Source organism: Euprymna scolopes, chromosome 1 (genome assembly GCF_053919585.1).
Source record: "Euprymna scolopes isolate OS-2025 chromosome 1, ASM5391958v1, whole genome shotgun sequence".
NCBI classification, from domain to species: domain Eukaryota; kingdom Metazoa; phylum Mollusca; class Cephalopoda; order Sepiida; family Sepiolidae; genus Euprymna; species Euprymna scolopes.
The window spans coordinates 193,182,654-193,204,937 of NC_136482.1; the positions used below are offsets into that span (position 1 = coordinate 193,182,654).

General features: G+C 36.5%; 1 protein-coding gene across 1 annotated transcript in view; it reads left to right on the forward strand.

Moving 5' to 3' along the window:
- LOC145278762 (protein rogdi-like) overlaps nt 1-22,284 on the forward strand; it is an 82,407-nt gene that overhangs the window by 59,229 nt on the left and 894 nt on the right. The window contains exons 7-10 of the mRNA XM_080130685.1: nt 1,676-1,768; nt 5,981-6,079; nt 7,681-7,815; nt 16,172-16,255. Coding sequence (XP_079986811.1) covers nt 1,676-1,768; nt 5,981-6,079; nt 7,681-7,815; nt 16,172-16,255 — 411 coding nt within the window. The remainder of the gene's footprint in view (nt 1-1,675; nt 1,769-5,980; nt 6,080-7,680; nt 7,816-16,171; nt 16,256-22,284) is intronic.

Below are 22,284 nucleotides of genomic sequence, written 5' to 3' on the forward strand. Positions count from 1 at the left end.
ATGAACGAATAGGATGCAAAGGATCGTGCAAAACTGATTCCCAATGAGAAATTTGCAGTCTTTGCGACTTCAATGCTAGTGATATTGCTTTCCATAACGTGGCATTTAGTCATTCTAACTGGCCATTCCCTGAAGGTTATAGGCAGATGTGCATCTCATTGCTATGCAAAAAATCTGTTCTGTTGCAAGGAATGATGGACTTCTGTCAGAGTGAATAAAGAGAATTGCATGCCAAACAGTGAAAATAGTTGACAGAAACAATTTATGACTGTTTGTAAAGACATATCTTGACAAGGTAAAGCAAAGGGAAAGTGTGAATATTCAATATATATATATTTAGTGGAAATGGTAATTAATAAAAACTGAAGAAAGTGCTCAATACTGTTTAAAAGTCTGAGGAAGCTACAGACGGCCAAAAAAACGGCCGGGTAGCTGAAACAATAATGTAACTTAACAGAAAGATACAGTAATAAAAAATAAAACGCATATATATATATATATATATATATATATATATATATATATATATATATATATATATATATATTTGTTTCGACTATTACATGGCAGGGATTCTTTAAAGTTAACACTTAAGCGTTCAAATGGTTGTGTCGCTTTGCTAAGTTTAAAATTAGTGCGATGAAAAAATCGCAGTTTTAATTCTGCACAGATGGAACAGTTCCTAATAGTTTGTCGAACATCCTCGATGGATGCCTAGATGACACAATAAAACGTATAGGTCTCATAGACTGGTTGAATTAGTCGAGGAGCAAACCACTCGAGAAAGCTGCATTATCTTTCCCTGGACGTTATATTACATCAAATATAATTCTCCAGCATTCTAACTTCTTATTCTGTATTTTGCTTGAGTGTTTCAGGTCATACATGAAAGCTACGGAGCATTAATGAGTTTAAAGGTGGAACTGATAAGGTAGTGGATGAGATGTGATTCTTTTTTGACTGAAGAGTAATGTTGTTTGCTGACTGAAAGAGATTGGGAAAACAAAGCAACTGGACAGCTGTTCTGATTGAGAGTGGCACCCAGAGCAAAGTCCAAAGCGTCGGTTTCTACGGTTAGGAGTATGTTAGGATTAATTGTCGTAAGTGAAGCGTGCTCGAGTTCTTCTTTGAAGTTGGTGAAATCCGCTAAGCAGGATTCATCAAATTTTATTTGAAAAATGAGAAATCTATTGAGCATAATATGAAAATATTCCGACAACCTACTGTTGTGGTTTAGCATCTCGTGGTGGAGGTAGATAAGACTTTAGTCATCTAAAAAAAAAAAAAAATAACTCCTTAAACTGAATTTGTAAAATTATAAAATCCATGAATTTTAATTGTTTTAAATTTCACATATTTATTTACAAAAATGAACGTTATGAATTTATTTTGATTACAAATGTAAAGTTACTGTCCGTCCTTCTATCAACAGACCTTTTGTTACTTACGTGATCAATTAACAGCTGTGTTTTGTTGATACGTGTGAGTAACAAGTTTAGTCAGTTATCACATTACTCTCCCTCTTTCAGTGACAGTAAAGTCGTTCTCTCTCTTTATCTCCTGAAGTTGTCAGCAGACGTAATTGTCGTTATTTTATTTGTAAAATAACAACGAAGAAAATAAAACCTTTTTTTTTTTTTTTACTAATTATTTCTCCTTGGCGTATCCGTTTCAGATTCAAGATGCCTGCAATCATTTAAGATGTGCTTCGTTCTCAATATCAACCAAGGATGACTATGCATTCAAATCAGTGAGGGAAGTCACTTTGGTAAGTTGTTTTTTTAAAACTCTTATTTATCTCAAACAAGGAATATTGCGACTTTGACATAAGGGGCTGCTATCTTGGGCCGTGTCTATGTAGAGAGTTAAGTAGCAAGATGTTTGTTTGCATTACATTTAAATTTTTACATGGTAAAGTGGTGGAATTTTGCTGCTTGTCAGGTTAGTTGGAGGTATTTACATTGAGGGGAACGCAAGTGCTATGAGTTTGTCAGCACATTGCATTAAAGTATTTGTAAAACAGACACAGGTGTTGTATAGCAGGGTGTATATATAAACACGTTGATATAAACGTGTAAGTTGTATATTGGGTGTGGACATATATAAACACACCAAATGTGTCTCTAAAACTGTAAATACATACATCATTGTCATTTTGTGTGTGTGTGTGTGTTTGCAATACATTAAATTAACAGTTCACAAAACATGTATAATTATTAGTATTGGGACGATGAATCGGAATTGGGAATCGAAAAAATCGAAAGATTTGAGAGTATCAGAATCGGAAAAAATTGATGCCTATTTTCCGATGCCAAAATGATTCTTTTAATTTTCTTTTTTTTATTTGATTTTGTTTCAAGTAAAATCTTCCATTGCTGGTAATAATGATAAATTAATAAATATTTATTGATTTTAAAGCTAAAAAATCTATGGATCACTATCCACAAGTGTATTTTGACGTTTAGGAAAATTTCTGCACATTTAACATGTGTTTTTATGAAAATCAGGGAAAATAACTATCTTATAGTTAAATAATTAGAAATTTATAAAGAATCGGAATCGGGAAAAATATTGGAATCGTCCCATCACTAATAACTATACATTGTAGTGTGTCTGTCCAATGCGCAACAACTTAAAAGGAAAAAAAAAACTAATAAAACTTGGAGTTAAAATAAAGAAATATTTATTTTAGCATAAAACAAAACATACAAATAATATTTACAAGTAAACACACTTTCTTAATACTACTGCTATTAGCTTTGAAAGTTTATAGCGTTGATGATAAAAGGGAGATAAGAACCACAAACTTCCAATCAAATGTTTTATGTATGGTTAAAATCTAATAATAAAAATATTAAAATATAATTCTTTGGTCAGTGAGAAAATATACAGAAATCTTTGTATTTACCGAAATTCTATTTTCTTCAAATGATGCGGTGGTTGGCTTTTAAGGAGTTTCTTTCGGCTGGATTTTCATCCTAGAAACATTATCGGAGTTATTAACAGCAAGTTGGTAACTTAACAAATTAACAACTGATGCAGCTGCTAGTGTCGTTTCATCACGTTTTTTGGCCAAAACGTGGTGAGACGACAACAACTACGAATGGCAGTGATTGCTGAGAATGCAGTTAGGAGATTCGAAGTTCCTATCCATTGTGCTTACCACTTGACGAAGGCCAGAGGAAGAGTTGGCCGAAACGTCGTGAAACAACAACCAATAAAGATGAGAATAATAGTCCGCAATAAATAAATTAATATAGAATAATACTCATCTTAATAATGAATTCCAATTATAATACTCAAAAAATTAGCTAAAAACATTAATTCCTTCACCCATAACTGGGCACTTTTCTACTGGGAGGGGGTTGCTTTTTTTGCTGATATTTTTGAAAGTCATCCCCTCTTTTCAACTGGCAAACATTAATTTAAACTTCTGGTTTGTCACTAGGCACAACGGCAAAGACGTCACATTTTTCTTTTCTTTTCTTTTTTTTTCACATTCTTTTCCTCTTTCGCGGTATGGGTTCGAGCCTGCCTGCCTACTACCACTTTTTTTATTTTGCACTCAACACACATCTCTAAACACCCAGACAACACCGGGCACCCAGGCTAGTATTTTATATAACTTTATTTCATGTATTCATGGGTTTGTGGGTTTTTCTGGAGTTTTACAACCTCTTCTCTAAATTTCTTACATCTTGCTATATGGCTCCTTTAAAGCTTCTAGAACAGAAGAGACAATCTCTTGCAAGCTGACCTCTCAATAACTTGACTCTCAACTCAACTCCTGATCTGGAAACTCTCCCCCAGTTATAACAACCATCATTCTTGTTTATGTAACCACTTACGTAAAATGGTCAATCCTTTGTTGTTGTGCAACAGGTCAACTTTGCCAAATTATTTTTTTTTTTACTTGAGGGACTCACCGTTTATCAAAGCCCGAAAGCTACTCGAGGATAAAGATTAATGAATGTAAGTTGGTAGTGTAGTCATCATTAATGGTGTAAATATATATACCAAGGTAAATATTCTAATATATTTTGCTTAAATATATATACCAATGTAAATATATGTACCAATGTAAATATTCTAATATATTTTGCTTAAATATATATACCAATGTAAATATATGTACCAAGGTAAATATTCTAATATATTTTGCTTAAATATATATACCAATGTAAATATATATACCAATGTAAATATTCTAATATATTTTGCTTAAATATATATACCAATGTAAATATTCTAATATATTTTGCTTAAATATATATACCAATGTAAATATTCTAATATATTTTGCTTAAATATATATACCAATGTAAATATATATACCAAGGTAAATATTCTAATATATTTTGCTTAAATATATATACCAATGTAAATATATATACCAATGTAAATATTCTAATATATTTTGCTTAAATATATATACCAATGTAAATATTCTAATATATTTTGCTTAAACTAAATTCTGAATCCCACTTAAACTATTTCGTTATGGTTAAGATATTTACACCGAATAAAGGTAATCGTTTATTGTAATTATCTTGACCATATTCTGATCATTGTAAATTCCATTATAGTTTATTTCATAACTTGATTTCTAACATTCCTTTTTGTATAACAAAAATAGTTTAAATGGGATTCAGAATTTAGCAAAGACGACCTGTTGTAATGTTATAATGTTTGACAATAACAAAGGATTAGCCATTTTACAAAATAGTTGCCATTATTTCATTGTTACAAAATTAATTTCCTTTTTACTATTTCCATAACTTGTTTCTACGTTTTTTCTGTATAGCTATGTAAACTAGCTAATGTACTGAGTCTTTACATTCATAGGGTCCTAATCCGCAACACAAAGATGCAATATTGCGATGATGGGACAGGGGTTGGAGCTTGGTTGATAGTATGGAACTATTAGATTGGAGACTCTTTCTTTGAACTTTGAGTGAGAGACTAGTGGTAGATGCACCAGTCCAGGTGTGGCAACAATAAATACTCCATGCATGAATGAATGGTGGCTTTATAGAGATGCAAATAGATGAAATAAGTTTAGAGCTGTCCAATGAAGAAATTACGAAGGGAATTGGTAAACATAAAATTATATATACTTGGGCATTCTAGACCCGGATTGCATTAAAACTGGAAACAAACCTAGATCAGTGGACCAGGAAACTAATGACTATGCACAACATATTTTGCTCGATGTTAGTCAACTCTATCTAAAAAGAAAGAAAATAAGACTCGTATGTATTGAAGGGTGCGTAGATGTTGTCATAAAAGCAGAAAAGAGGAACAGAATCATCAACTTCTAATATGCCCCACACTGTCTACCATGCTCTATCCTCTGTCCCATCGCCATATTGTTGCATCCCTGTGCTTGTTTTACATACTTCTTACACTGATGCCCCTTTTGACATAAATATCCCAAACAACCCTGCATTCAGCAAATCCCTCCCTTCACTGTAGCGGTCCCCAGATACTAGAAGACTTTCTACTCCACTAACTTTTTTTTCTTGTACTGCTCACTGTTTCCCAGACTGTACCAGCATGCACCAATGTAAATGTAATGTGAACAAACATCTTGCTGCACAATCTTTACCAAGAATGCTCCTGTTCGTATGACTTTTTAATCACAGTAGCAGTGGCATCAAAGTTAAAAAAAAATGTAAAATTGAATAGAATGTCAACATAATAGTTATAATACAAGGGTCATTTCAAAAGTAAAGCGTCCTATTTATTTTTAACTTAAAAAGTTGAAAAGCTATGAAAACAGGAGTAGTACCATTAATTAGTTATACACTCTTTTCTGAACCCTGTTTTAAGTGATAATTATTTTAGCTGATAATTATTTTAGTACAAAAACTGAAATTCTATTTATCTCCTTTTCCTAAACAAAAGTCTGTTTCTACAGTTATTTTTTATTTTTTTATCATTTTATATTTTTTTATATTTTTTATTTTTTTGTTTTTAGTTTCTGGATGAAGTGATGGAAAGTATAAAGAAAGGAAGAGCTTGCTTGACGTTTCCTCGGCGTAAATCCGTAGAAGAATTGCTGAACAATCAAAATATGGTAAGTGTTGCATTATTCGTTGAGTTTTTAGTTGTTAAAAATGTCGCAATTACTATTGGCTCATTTGCATTTAGCTTTTTCGTCTTTAAAGGTCAGTTTTTAAATGAACTTTCTCGCTGAGTGACCAGAGTTTTTCCCGGAAAATCCATTGTTTCTTTTTTACTCATATCATGTTTAATGTTTGTGCAAAATTTTAAAAAATTCTAAGATATTATTGAGAAGAGTGCGGACAGATGAATGGATGAATGTGAATTTACAGGTCCAGCCTCCTTTTATCAGAGGATGAAAAAATCTTTGTATGATAACATCTTCAGATTATGAACATTTTTTTTTGTAAAAGAAAATGGTGCTTGTCTATCTAAAACACAAAAATAGAGAAAAATTTTTATGCTAAGTTTTCAGATTATAATGTTTTAATTTTTTAACTTACTGTCCCTATTTATGGGTGGTGGTGGTGGTGGAGGAGGAGGAGGAGGAGGAGGAGGAGGAGGAGGTTTACTTTACCATGTAAAATGATTTCCCTGTCAAAATTCTGAAAAGGTGTTTATAAATGGAATCCTTTTGATTAAAAATCAGTTGAAAAGTCAAGTAGATACAGTCTTGGTCAAAATCATAAGACCACTTAAGAAAGTAAGCGTTTACACATAATATCGAATTTTTAATCAAACAAATGGTTGAAACCATTGCCAAAAGGGAAAATATGATGGAAAAAAATTAAATCTGCTTTATTCGAAACCTTAACCCTGATCTAATAATTATTTAAAAAAAGATAAACATTTTCACCTGGTCAAAATTATAAGACCACTGATAATTTATCTAACAAAAGGCAATTATAAATTACTAAAAACGGGCTCAGTATTTAGTATAGCCTCCATTATTACGAATTACTTCAAAAATTCTCTTCGGCATGTTTGCAACTAAGTTTTCTTAATGAATTTATTTGGTTCAGTTATGCATTCATACTGTTGTGACAGTTGTGATCCCCTCCTACAAGCTGCAGATAAAAAATAGCAACTTGTGTTCAGTAGATTCTATACAAAGGATCATATACAATAGGGATTGTATGTTAGTGTTAAATAACCTCAAAGGGGCTAATATGTGCAAAAGTGGCAAACTAGATTGTCTAAATTTATTATTGAAAAGTTGAGATAATAAGTTCTTTGTATTAATTAGATTCTCTGGACTACTGTTTTCATTTTAAGTGTAATCCACACAACGTTTCGGTTGATGTAACCTCCAACCTTCTTCAGGTGTATCTTGTCAAACTTGGGAATCTGCACAAAATTTTTAGAGAGCATACTACCCCATGGATTAAATAAAGGGTTCCATTCGAAATTCTATACAGATTCACAACTTCAACAGAAAGATTCCCAAGTTCGACACAATACACCTGAAGAATATCAGAGATTACATCGACCAAAACATTTTGAAAATAACACTCAAGATGAGAATAGTAATCTGAATGATCCAAATAACACAAAGCTGCATTTTCTACTGAACTTTACTGCTTCCCACCTCAATTGTATGCTTGCCTTTGAATAGAAAAACGTTTTATGAACTAATCGTGAATGTTTTCATTTTTTATCTTTGATTTCCTACAGCAAGTCTTTCAACCAGCCGTGCCGAACAGTGTCTCTCTGAGTTTCTATATCCACACTTCCAAATTGATTCTGGCTCTTTACCATTTGAACCACAATACACAAAACCAAAAGATGGAGATCTTAACCAGACACCAGGTGAGCACATGACGAGAAAACAGGTCATAAAAGTTGTTGCCTGTTTTCATGAACAAAGATTTGAATAATTTATATAATATATTACATTAATTTATATTATATAATAGTATATTATATAATTTTTTTTTTTTTATATTCAAATTTTCACCCCAAACAAGGCACAGCACTACTTTGAAGTAGAGGGCTACTATTGGGAACATAAGTTGCAGGGGTATTATGAAGGGAGATGAGTAGCAAGATGTCTGTTCACATTACACTTGAACTTCTGCATGTCAGTACAGTTAGGAAAACAGAATTGCAAAAGCGAGCTCCAAAGTTTAGCAGTTCTGGGGAAGAAACTATTGGAGTAGAAGGCTTCCTTACACCCAGGGATCTCTACTGTGAAAGGGTGGGATTTAGCCCAAATGTGACAACAATACTCCATACATGGTGGCCTTATAGATGTACAGGATACTTTCAGGTGCAAGTAGTTTTCTAGCATGATAGAGAGCCCATGTTCTTCACAGCAGCCTTGGCAATGCTCTCAATGTATCTATTCCAATTCATGTTCCTTGTAAACGTTAGGCCGAGGAGTTTAAAGGAAATACTTTCAGGTAATGTGTTCTTGGCCATTGCTATTGGTGGTAGAGAAGGTTTCTTGTAATTATTGAAGGAAACAAGTTTGGTCTTGGCAGCATTGAATGTGACCCTCAATTTTTGTCCCATTCTACTACAGATTGGAGGTCATCTTCTAGTGTTTCTGCCATTTTTTTAGATATGTGTTCATTTGTTTTTCCCTCATGCATGCTTTTTTTTTTTTTTTTTTTTTTACACAGTGATCACCACTTATCAAGGCCCGGAAGCCACTCAGGGATAAGGGTTATTGCAAGTACATTACGTTAGTGTGGAGATTTGATGAAGTGTTTACTTAAGGGGGCGGTTCATTAGGAATTTGTTAACATTGGACTTGAAGACATCCAAGTTGTAGTCCGGAGGGAAGCAGGCAGACGGAACAGAGTTCCACAGGCGTGCAGTTCTAAGAAAGAAGCTTTGTTCATGGAATCCGCGTTTTGATTTAGGCACAGATATAGAGTGGGGGAAATTTTTCACAGTGGATTCAGCTAGACGGGTGTTTTTCGTGAAAGATTGACGAGGGGGGACCAGAGATTGGAGTTCAGACGAGCATCTGCCATGGAAATAACGATAAAACAAGGACAGGCTCGCAACGTCTCTTCTGTGGGAGAGAGGTTGCAGGGTAGAAAAAAGGGCATCCCCCACTAAACCACGAAGTCTATTTTGTACTCTGTCAAGGCAGGATAGGCTGTTTTTAGCAGCTCTTGCCCAGATATGGCAACAGTATTCCATCCTTGGACGTACTTGGCTTTTATATAGATAGAGAATTGCATCAGTAGTGAGATATCTTCTGGAGCGGTAGAAGGATCCCACCATCTTTCCAGCGACCTTGGCAACAGACTTAATGTACGTGTTCCATTTCAGATCAGGAGTAAAGGTCAAACCCAGAAGCTTGTCAAAACACTGAGCCTCACCCAGAGACGAGAGCCATCCATCACAATTGATGCCAGCTGGGGATCAGAGCGTTGATGATGCAAGGATAGGAGTTTGGTTTTGGATGCATTAAAGGAAACCAGCCACATCTTCCCCCACTGAACCACGCGCTCGAGATCAGAGGAGAGAGAATCAGAGAGAACTTTGTCATTTACAGCCTTTGATGTGTTGCCGTAGATGGTCGTGTCATCAGCATAGATGTCAACGAATGATTTAAGTATGTGTTTAGGGAGGTCATTGATGTAGATCAGGAAGAGAGTTGGGCCCAGGATTGACCCCTGAGGGACTCCAGCATTTATATTGCAGGCCTCCGAACTGATGCTATAGAGAGTGGTGTCATTAGCAAATACACCCATCAACAATTTTATCAGGGAGGTCATTTATGAATATCAAGAATAATAAAGGTCCAAGGATAGACCCCTGAGGTACTCCTGCATTTATATCATATTGTTTAGATGTACGACCGTCGAGGACAGCCTGGATTTTTCTCTTACTTCAGAAGGATTTAATTACATTATGTATTATCTAATTTTCCTTAGAAGACTATCATGCCATACCCTGTCAAAAGCCTTAGAAATATCGAGGGCTACTGCTCTACCCTCCCCTGTTTTGTCTAGTGAACGGCATATACTTAAGAGATTACAGTTAGGATATCTGATCTGGAACAGGCTTGCCTAAATTCATATTGATTGTCGGTCAAGAGTTTAGCAGCCGTAAGGTGATGAACTAGAGCTTGATTAATTAAGGACTCAAATATTTTGGCAACAATCAGGAGAAGGCTAATGGGGAGATAATTAAATGGGTCAGTTCTTTCGCCAGAATTCTTGAAAAATGGTACAACAGAAGCGGTTTTCCAGCAGTCAGGACAGCAAAATTCGTTGAGGCATTTGTTGTAAAGTTTGGAGAGAACTGGAGCAACCTCAGCGGAGCATTTTTTAACAGCACAGCCAGGATGAGATCGGGTCCACATGCTTTTGAGGTATCTAGGTTTTTATGATACTATGTGCCTGAGAAGGAGTGATTTTCAAATCATGTAATGTCGTGTCTGTCCACAAAGGAAAGTCGTGAAGGGAGGGAGGGAGGGAGTTGTGTGCCGGGTCTAGTGTGGAGTTTGAGGCAAACCGACTGGCAAGCAGGTTTGGCTGCCCATTATTTACTACACTGTTTTAGATTTTCCAAAAATCACGGGTTCCTAATTTCTGTGCTCTGATGCGTTTTCTTGTGGTTTCAGTGTATTCTGTCTTAGCTGTCACTATTTTTCTTTTACAATTACTTTTAGCTTCTATATACTTCTGTCTGTTTGAATTGGACTTATGTCGGTTGAATCTGTGGTACGCATGCTGCCTTTGAGCAATGACCGCTGCACAAGTAGAAGTAGACCATTGGGGAAAGTGGGGTTTGCTATAGAATTTCCGTGTGAAAACATGTGCTTCAATTGCAGTTTTGAACCATTCAGTGGTCTCATTTGCACACTGTTCAGCTTGAAGAGAAAAGTTATTTTGCCATAGGGCATCTCTGAGATCCCTGATGGCTTCCCAGTCAGCCTTTTTGTAATACCTTGTTGTTTTGAGCAGTGGGTCTTCAGTTTTGGGTCGCGAATTTAGGGTGATTTCTACCATTATCACAACATGATCAGCATTCCTGAGTGGGCTGTGGGCATTTGTTGTACAATCGGGAACTGTGGTCAGAAATAGATCTAAAAGTGAGGCATGTTGATCTTGCTGGTCTGGGAAACGTGTCGGAAATGTAACCGTCTGTGATAGGGAATGAGATATAGCGAAACGATGTGTTGTGCTACCAGCTGCATCTGTAGGTAGAGAACCCAAGCCAGTTATTGTGGTGGACATTGAAGTCACCAAATACATGTCCTTCGCACTAGTAACGAGAGAGAGTACTATATTTCTGCTGTCAAAGACTTCGTTTATTAGGGTACAGTCCTGGGTTGAGGGAGAGCGGTAGAGAAAATACAAGTAGCTAATATTGTGTTGCATGTTTAGTCTGAAGCACATAAAGGCCTGGTCATCTGATTCTAGTTTTGTTTCTCTAGTCAGGGGGAGGGTGTTATGAATATAGATTCTAAGCCCGTGCACATGTTTGTCTGAGTTCTTACAGCAGAGTGGGAGATAACCAGGCATGTTAAATGGTTAGAGGGAATGGAGGAGTGTAGGTTAGTTTCATTTAATGCTAGGATATTCGGGGTGTTTACTAGGAGAAATGATTCAATGTCATCTAAGTTAGTTCTAAGCTTGCGAATATTCGTAAATGCAAGCCTCAAGGGAAGAGGCTGGTTATTTTTTTTTTTTTTTTTTTAGATTGTTCCTGGTTTACATATAATTTTTGATTGAACTATTATTTCATTTTATTTAATTTATGATAATAGTATATAATATTTTATAGCAAGTCTTTGTTGAGTGTTAAACATTCTGACTTTTTTTTAATTATTTTACTTTGACTTGTTTTAAAAGATCAAAGGGCTCCCTCCTGGAACAACACTTGATTATGTTATGATTTGAATTTATATCCGAGATCTCTTTTAAGAATAGACGCTGTTCCCTTTATGACTGCTATCTGTATTTCGTGCCAGGGATAGATTCCAAATTTTTCTCAATTTCTTTCATTAGGCCATTTGTTCCTATCACAACTGGTATGTTGGTTGGTTGGTTGGTTGTTTTACGGCATATCAACCCTTTTCAGGTTATTTAATGCCAAATCTAGTGATTTTGAAGAAAAAAAATTTTAATAGAATATATTTGTTTTTTTGTTGTTTTTTTTTTTCAAGTCAATTTCTATTTAACCCATAGTTGGGATCCTAACAGGTACTACCACTCCGAGTCAGAGTGGACCTGGGAGCAATGGCAATTAAAGGGTGGCTCTACACTCCCCAAATCCCGCAAGCTGGCGCCTCACCATCGGATATAGTTTAAGGTCATATCGAGGACCCACAATGTTGATTTCTTTAAGGAACCATGTTGTTTTTAAATCATTTTTAGGTCCTGATATTTTATCTTTTCTGGTTCAGTTCTATTAAGGCCAAAATCATTTGGGACAGTAACATCGATAATGAGCGCACTTCTTTCAGGCTTGTTCTGATATGTGATTCGTCTAGTGTATATTTATAAAAGTATAACATTTATGATCCTATTAACTGCGTTGTGATCTGTGATTGTTTAGTGTTCTCTTTTGTTGTGTTGATGTGTGCATATATATGCTAACAGTTTATCGACAGGCTTTAAACAAGAGATGGACATTATTATCGTTGGGAACACCAGCAAAAAACACATATCTCCAATCTTCCTTTCATGTGTCCTGAAATCAAAAGTGCCTTTCTCTGAAAGTGAAAACGCTAAAGCGCGAATTATATTTTGATAAAATCATTTATTTCTTGCTGGGTTCTTTTTCAGAGTTGACATGCTTTGTATAGGGCTACACTTGCTAAGTCGCCCCCTTCTGACTTTCACGGGCATCCTGTCCAAAACCCTACCTATCTGCTATCACGTTGCGTATCGAACTGATCTTTCTTGTAACTAAACTTTCAAAATCTATCTTTTCCATTACGTCATCACTACACATCGCCTAAAGATCGTTGCTGTGTGATTTTGTCACGTATCTTAAATTCCATCCATCAAGTTAACATTCCTGAGAACTATTAAATATAGATATTTTAACGTAACAGATCTTTTCGCGTTAATAAATTTTTTCTATCTAAACAATTACAATCATAATAATCGATTATTTTACTTTCCAGTGTTTTCCGGTAGATAGTAATGCTCAAATACATGTGTTTCGTGACTTTAATGTGTACCATAAAAATTGGCATGATTTCTCAGGTTGCACAAATGCACCTGGACACCCTAATAGCTTCTCCATAGCCCATTCCCTCACACAGACAGTAATGTTCCCAACTTGCCTTCCCGATCATGAATGCCAGCAAGCTTTATGTCTAAACCTATTCCTCACCAGTACTCGAGGATTGTGTGACTAATGCCCACAGTCCACTTGGAAACACAGACCACCTAGTTGTTGACATCACACTTAAATCTCAACGTCAAGGTGAGGAGCCATTGCTCAAAACAACAAGGTACTACAAAAGGGCTGACTAGGAAGCCATCAGAGAACACATCAGAGATGCCCCTTCTTCTCTCTTTCTGTTCAACAGTATGCCAATGAGACAGCTGAATGGTGAAAAGCAGACATCGAAGCACATGTTCCGACACGGAAGTATTATAGCAAGCTCCACTCACTCCCATAGTTCGCTACAGATTGTGAAGCTGCCATTGCACAAAGACAGTATGCATTCTGCCGTTTCGTACGTCATAAGTCAAATACAAATAAACAAAAATTCGTAGATGTAAGAAATCATTGTAAGATAGAAATAGTGACGGCCAAAAGAAAGCATGCTGAAATAATCAGAGAATGCATTGATTTCTTGAAAATCTATAATAGTGAATAAAGGGCAATTAATAACAAGTAGAAGCCACAAACAACTCCCTCCCAAATTTCCCTATGTAGATGGAAGCCACACTTAATCATCTGAAAATCACCCCGTCTCACATCCACGATATCATAAAACAAATTAGACACATCCAAGGCATGTGGGCTTGATCTCATCTCTACTATACTTATTAAGAAATGCTCATCTGAGCTAGCCCTCATACTTTCCAAGCTGTACAATAAATGCCTTGCTGAATCTTGCTTCCCTAATAGCTGGGAGATGGCTTCTGTGGTACCAGTGTACAAGTCGCCAATCTTTCACGAAAAACCACCCGTCTCGCTGAATCCACTGTGAAAAATATCCCCCACTCTATATCTGTGTCTAAATCAACACGCGGATTCCATGAACAAAGCTTCTTTCTTAGAACTGCACGCCTGTAGAACTTTGTTCCGTCTGCCTGCTTCCCACCGGACTACAACTTGGATGTGTTCAAGTCCAACGTTAACAAATTCCTAATGAACCGCCCCCTTAAGTAAACACTTCATCAAATCTCCACACTAACGTAATGTACTTGCAATAACCCTTATCCCTGAGTGGCTTCCGGGCCTTGATAAGTGGTGATCACTGTGTAAAAAAAAAAAAAAAAAAAAATTCTGGTGAAAGGACTGACCCTCTCAATTATCGCCCTATCAGTCTCCTCCCCCTCTTCGCTAAAATATTTGAGACCTTAATTAATGAGGCAGTAGTCCACCACCTCACAAAAGCTAATCTTCTCTCTGACAAACAGTCTGGATTTAGGCAGAAAAAGGTTTTTAAAAAACAAAATGTTCCAACTTAAAAAGAAAATCATTTTTTACTGTGATCTGCATGCTTACATGTTTTTCAAAATTGACTTCCAAACTAATTTATCTCTAGTAGTAGTGTCATTTTTTTTTTTTTTTTTTTTTACACAGTGATCACCACTTATCAAGGCCCGGAAGCCACTCAGGGATAAGGGTTATTGAAAGTACATCACGTTAGTGAGGAGATTTTATGAAGTGTTTAATTAGGGGGGCGGTTCATTAGGAATTTGTTAACATTAGACTTGAAGACATCCAAGTTGTAGTCCGGAGGGAAGCAGGCAGACGGAACAGAGTTCCACAGGCGTGCAGTTCTAAGAAAGAAGCTTTGCTCATGAAATCCGCGTTTTGATTTAGGCACAGATATAGAGTGATATGGGTTAGACCTCTATACTGCTATTTTTTAGCCAGTCTGATAAATTGTCGTCAGAGAGATGGCTGTCACATAGTCTCCTTTCAATCGAGTGACTGAACAGTTTAAGATCCGGTGGTCTGCATTCGGAAGGGGGGGGGGCTTTTTTATACTTCGGGGAAATTGGGCAGTCTATTTATCTCCACCTGTGTTTGTTTGCTGCAGTTCTGCAGTGTCTTGTTCTGATTCAGTTTGCGGCTACCCACTGCTTCCCACTATTTGCAGCAAAACCTGGGAGGTGAAAGTTGGGTCAAGGAAGACACCAGGAATTTACCTGTCTCTAACCAGGTCATTAAACTACATAACCCGAAATATAACATTTTCTTTGGAAGTCATTTCTTTAGTTGAATCAAGAATTTTTATCAGCCAGATATCTGCCAATTCAGTGAAGTGATGGAGACCAATGGATTTATTGAGACGTCTCTAGGGATTGCTTATCACACCTTAAGAGCTCTTTACCTGTCCTTCACATTGTGACCAGACAGGCGCGACTCTGACAGATCGCCAACTCCCAACGTCGTGTATCGTGGATTTTTCGTTTGACTATTCCTCTTATGGCCGGATCATCATTTTCTCACTGGCGACTGTCGATGGAAGCACAAGCGGTTTCACAAAAGTAGAAATACAATAAGTCGTAGAACAAAGAAAGGAAAAACACAAACGCCAATGTTCACATATAATTGCCTGTTGGACTTGTGTGTGTGTCTTCTCCTTGTTCTATCGATGTTACGTTCGTCTTTATTTCTGTTTCACAGTCAACTCTAAAACTGTCCAACTTCCATCTGCCACGACAGGCATCTAGTTGTCAACTCACTGTCTCCTCTACGTTGGTATCTGAGGTCGCCCACCTAACACCCCTACCCCACCACGGCTATCGGAAGCTGCCTTTCCCTGTTTTATCTATAAGTTTCTATTGTTCTGTCAACTCTAAAAAGCTCGATCTAAAAATACCTAGAGAAATTCATTGTTTGTTACTTCCTATCTATTGTTTTCTGTTCATTTGTCTATTGCTCCCCCCCCCCCAGCACTTAGTGACTCAAGTCCCCCTCAGGTCCACTTTATAGTATTACAACATATATTTAATACTTTTTGCTAATTTTTTAACTTTATTCTTTTTGTGCGTTTCAGGTGGAATGTACAGTGAAGTGGTTAAATGAAGCAATTATGTTATTCACGTTAGCCATTCAGCAAATCCAACAGTTGAAAGATAAGGTGAGTGGTGTAAATTGCAGTTTTATCGTATGAAGTCCAAGTTATCTGAAAACAGGGGAGATAATTCAGTCCAATCATTTCGGCAATGTTCACCTGAAATGTAATGAAAATAACACTCAAGATTAGAACAAATAATACGCGTCTCAACATTTTTTTTATTTTCTTTATCTATTTAAAAAAAAAAAATAAAAGTTTAATTTTCTTATTTTGTTCTAGCTGGGGATGGGGCATACTACCAGATTTTCTCATACATTCTAACCAAGAGATCTTTTTAAAATTCTAGCCATCCTATTAAGTGCAGTTGTTTGTATCTCTCTTACACTTATATTTGCCAGGTAGTTTTCATAATTCTTTTTCCATGAGTCCAGTTGCTTCTATCATTACAGGAATGGTGGAGATCTTCCTAAGATTCCCGTTTCTTTTCATGTCGTATATAAAGCCTTGGTATTTCGTTACCTTTTTATATATTGGCAAGTTACATTGCAGTGACCAAATAAAATCAATACACAATCATAATTTATTATTTTTTATTCTTAATTATTTTATTTATAGGTGAATGCTTATGTATTTTTCCATTATTGTCTTACACTTGTTTCATTGTCCTGATGAAAAATATAGTCTATTTGGTTTAGTTAAGAATGGAGCATCTTACCAGATGCCAGGCATTCACCCACTGTCTCATGCATTCTAACCAAGAGATCTTTTTAAAATTCTAACCTTCCCAATTGTTTGTATCTCTCTTGCACTTGGTTTACCGGGTATATTTGCCAGATAGTTTTTGAAATTTGTTTTTTTCATGAGTTCAGTTGCTCCTATAATTACTGAAATGGAGATTTTCTTAAGATTTCAGGTTCTTTTCATGTTGTACATAAGACGTCAATATTTTATCTTTTCCCTTTCATATTCTGGCAAATTACATTTTAATGGCTAAAGAACAGAATCGGTCCATAATTATAATTTGTTATTCTTATTCTTAACTATTTTACTTATAGTATATATTTATTCCATTATTGTCTTGCACATGTTTCGTTGTCCTGATGAAAAATATAGTCCATTGTACAATCATACAACTCGTCAGAGACAAACAAATATTAAAAATCGCCACAAATGAAATAACAGAGTACTTTAGATGAGAAAGATAAAAAAATTTCTTTCATGTTGTACATAAAACCTTTGACCCACTCTAACAAGACCGATGATGAGGGGAGGTTCTGTCATGATTTCTCCATTGCCTATGACCTCACTCAGATTGTTCAGGAACCCACCCGTGTGCCTGACAATGACGGCCAGTATGCGAGCCTACTAGACCTTTTTCTCACAACTTGCCCTGAACTATGTTCAGTTTTTGTTCTGTCGCCTCTTGGATCTTCCGACCACTCTGTTGTATCAATTAAGATAAAAATGAAATGTAATAAGTCCCCAGACGTACCTCTCCATCGTACAGTATATCGATACACTAAGGCTGACTGGGATAGCTTCCGTACATTTATATCTGATCTACCTCTGCATTCCATGTTTAAAAAGGATGTGTCCTCTATAGTATTAGACCTGACGGAATGGTTAATTGTAGGTATTGACTGTTTCATACCCTGGAAAAAGTTTCAGCAAAAACCTAACAGCCAGCTATGGTTCTCTCCAGAATGTGCTGCTGCCATTGCGCACAGAAATCACTTTTTCCACTGTTTCCAACGTAATAGATGTATGAAAACTAAAGCCGCTTTCAGGACTGCCAGCAACCATTGTAAGAAAGTAATAAAGAACGCAAGAGAGTTGTATGCTCAATCTGTTAAGTCCAAAGTAGCTGAGCAGCGGCTTGGTTCCCACCAGTTTTGGCAAATAGCAAACAGAATCCTGAACAGAAACGTGTGCTCCATCCCAACTATTATCAATGGACCTGAGGTAATCTCGTCAGCATCAGACAAAGCCAAACTCTTTGTCAAGAACTTTTCAGCTAATTCTACCCTTTGCGATCAAGGCTGCCAACCCCCAATATTTCCTCCTGTATCAGAAAACACGCTATGTGATATACGTATATCTGTACGTGATGTTGCCAAGCTAATCAAAAACCTTGATTCGAGTAAAGCAACTGGCCCTGACGGTATTCCAATTATAGTACTAAAAAAACTTCAACCTGAACTAGCGCCCATACTTACAAAACTGTTTAAACATTGTCTTAAGGAGGATAGTTTCCCATCTCCCTGGAAAATTTCATCAGTATGCCCTGTATTTAAGAATTCAGGTGATCGCTCATCCCCCTCTCAGTACAGGCCAATAAGTCTCCTGTGCGTCATGAGTAAGTTGCTGGAATCTGTGTTAAATACAGAAGTAATCAACCATCTCAACAAAAATAACCTTCTTAGTGACACTCAATATGGTTTCCGTTCTGCTAGATCTACAGCAGATGTGCTTACAGTTATATCTCATAGGATTAGCAAATCTCTCGATGGAGGCAACCTTTCTAGGGCAATTGCTCTTGACATATCTAAGGCCTTTGATAGGGTATGGCATAAAGGTTTACTTCATAAGATCTCTAGCTATGGTATTGCTGGAAATGTCTTCTCAATTATTAAATCATTTCTTTCTGATAGGTTCATAAGAGTAGTAGTTGAGGGGCAAAAATCAGAAGCTCACAGTATTAATGCCGGTGTCCCTCAGGGATCCATCCTGGGCCCAACTCTTTTCCTGATCTATATTAATGATCTTCCAAATCACATCCTTACATCATTTGTAGACATCTATGCTGACGACACTACCATTTATGGTAGCACATCTAAGACAGTAAACGACCAAGTTCTCTCCAATTCTCTCTCCTCTGATCTTGAGCACGTAGTACAATGGGGTAAGGAGTGGCTGGTTACTTTTAATGCATCTAAAACCAAGCTTCTCTCTTTACATCATCAACATTCTGATCCACATCTGGCATCAATTGAAATGAATGGCTCTCGTCTTCAGGAGGCCTCAAGTTTTGACAAGCTTCTGGGCTTGACCATTACTCCTGATCTTAAATGGAACACGTACATCAAATCTGTTGCCAAGGCCGCTGGAAAAAGGGTGGGATCTTTCTATCGATCCGGTAGATATCTCACTGCTGATGCTATTCTCTATCTATATAAGAGCCAGGTACGTCCAAGGATGGAATACTGTTGCCACATCTGGGCAGGAGCTGCTAGAAAGGACTTGGCCTGCCTTGATAGAGTTCAAAATAGACTTCGTAGCCTCGTAGGAGATGTCCTTTTCTCCTCCTTGCAACCTCTATCTCACAGAAGAGATGTTGCGAGTTTGTCTCTGATGTATCGTTATTTTCATGGAAAGTGTTCGACTGAGCTTCAATCTATGGTCCCCCCTCGCAAAACTTTCACAAGAAACACTCGTCTAGCTGTAAACACTATCAATAATTTCCCCACACTCTTTATCTATGCCTAAACCTAAACGTAGATTCCATGAACAAAGCTTCTTTCTTAGAACTGCACGCCTGTGGAATTGTCTTCCGTTTTCCTGCTTTCCGGCTGACTACAATATGGTTGTGTTCAAGTCTAACGTAAATAAGTTCTTGATGAGCCGTTCCATATAAGGTATCAAATTTATCAAATTTTCATTACTAATGATTACTATATTGTCCAATTTCTAATGTACACTCTTTAACCCTTATCCTTGAGTGGCCTCTTGGCCTTGATAATGTGGTGATGCCTATGTAAACAAAAAAACAAAAAAACTCACTAGATATCAGCATGTTACTCAATACTTAAAATTTCATTCAAGGGAGATCATTCAGTTTTATATTTAGTGTTAACAATAACAAACTCATTTTTGAAGGTGAAAATGTAAGGGATTGAAAAAATGGACACATCAAAATGTTAACCCACCTTTGACTTGAAAATATTCAAAGAAAGAGAAATTATTGAGTTAAGTGCGTCATGACCAATGACAGTGATCAATCAGCGAAAGTTGGAATCTTTTGACAATGACTGCCTCTGCAGAATTTTGTCAACATGTCGACTGTTTTCTAACTGCTCAAAATAAAATCTCTACTGTCTGTCTTGTTACAGCAATGTCTTCAATTATTTAGGCATGCAGTTCTTTACTCAGCTGGGAAAATTGATTTGTAACGTAATCTTCTCTACCTTTTTGCCTGAGTGGCCCAAGTTTATTGGTGAACGAGTTTAATGGTGGAGTATCTAGACAGCATTCATCAAGAAAGACATGGCTAAACGTCTGATTTGTAGGTGGCCAGGGTTCAACGGTGTAATCACGATTCATTAGCTGTCTCATGCAACCTTGCTCTGGGCTGCCGTGCATGGGCTGTCGTGCTTCAAGACGAAGTGCAGTTCAAGGAAGAACTTGGTTCAACCTGACCAGGATAAATGCAACAAACAATTATTGAATCAAAAAGATGAAAATGTACAAAAATGCTAACATGGAAAAAAGAAATAGACAATAAAATATGTTGAACTTGGAAATTTGCATGGAATACCGAACGGAACCTTTTATTTAATTCACAGAGTTGGTTTCACTTGTTCCATTAGACATGATTGGGTAGAAGGTTTAAATAATTCACAAGCATATTTTTAGTATTACCCACACTGAGGACTGAAGCTTCAGTCTCTAGGCCAGTGGTATAAAGAAGAAAGTACTTCAGTTCTAAGTGAGATTCTTTTGGAGGTGGGTGGTTCAATCCTCAGTCCAGGCGATACTATTAATACAATTGAGAATTACTTAAAACTTTTACTTGTTCTATTTGCAGACAACACTGAAAATACAATTGCAAATTACTTGGGATTTCTACCCAGTCATGGCTGACAGAACGAGAGCATGCTACTGCCATGAATTAAATAAAGGGTTCCATTTGACAAATTTGAGGTTACATCAACTTAAATGACATTTCTGAATTTTTGAGATGAGGATTGGTTATTCATATTATTTGAATTCATCGAACTATGTTCTCATCTTGAGTGTCATTTCCACAATGTTTCGGTCGATGTAACCTCCGACTTTCTTCAGGTGTATCTTGTTGAACTTGGGAATGTTTCTGTCAAACTCGGGAATTTGGACGGAATGTTGAGCGGAACCCTTTATTTACTTCACGGGAGTAGCGTGCTCTTGTTCCGGCAGCCATAACTGGGTAGAGGTCCTAAGTAATTCACAATTGTATTTTTCAGTCGCCCACACACTTCAACCTTCAGAAGATCACTTTTTACAATTGATTTTTTCTAAGTACTCTAACAACTGTGCCATGGGTCCTTGCAGGCAATTCTGGTACAAATTTTAGGAGCCATAAACCTATGTTTATTTCTAGTTGTTAATATCTATTTATAATATTTATTACTAGAAACATTCCGGAGTTGGACAAGATACACCTGAAGAAGGTCAGAGATTATATCAACTGAAACAGTGTGAAAATGACACTGAAGATGAGAACAGTAGTCGGAAGAATCCGAATAATACAATCAACTAAAATGTTGTGAAAATAGAACTCAAGATGAAAAGTATCTAAATACAACCAAAGGTTTTATTAGAAATTTTCAAAACTTAATATACATATATCTATACAAATTCTCGAGTTAAACAGAAAGATTACAGAGCTCAACAAGATAAGAAGGTCAGAAGTTATATCATCTGAAACATTGTAAAAATGACACTCACTATAAGAGCAGTAGTCCGAAGAATCCAAATCCAAATATATATAGCTATATATATTTAAAAACTTTTTATCTATATATACATATCCATCCCCATCCATAGCCTTGAGCCCTTGAAGGGGCATAGGCCATCTACAACTTTCTAGATGCTTTTGCAGTGAGGAGTTCTTCTTTCAGGGTGAGGGTGTTGGCCCCATGCTCAACCTTCCCAGAAGATACATACAGCGCCGAGTCACCTATCTACTACTGGCCAGGCTCAGTATTGCTTAACTTCAGTGATCTGGTGAGAACCAGTGTGTCAACGTAATTGTGCCATACATATATACATATGTATGTCTATATAATTTTTTATTCTGTTATTTATCAAAAGAAGTTAGTTTAATATATGGCATT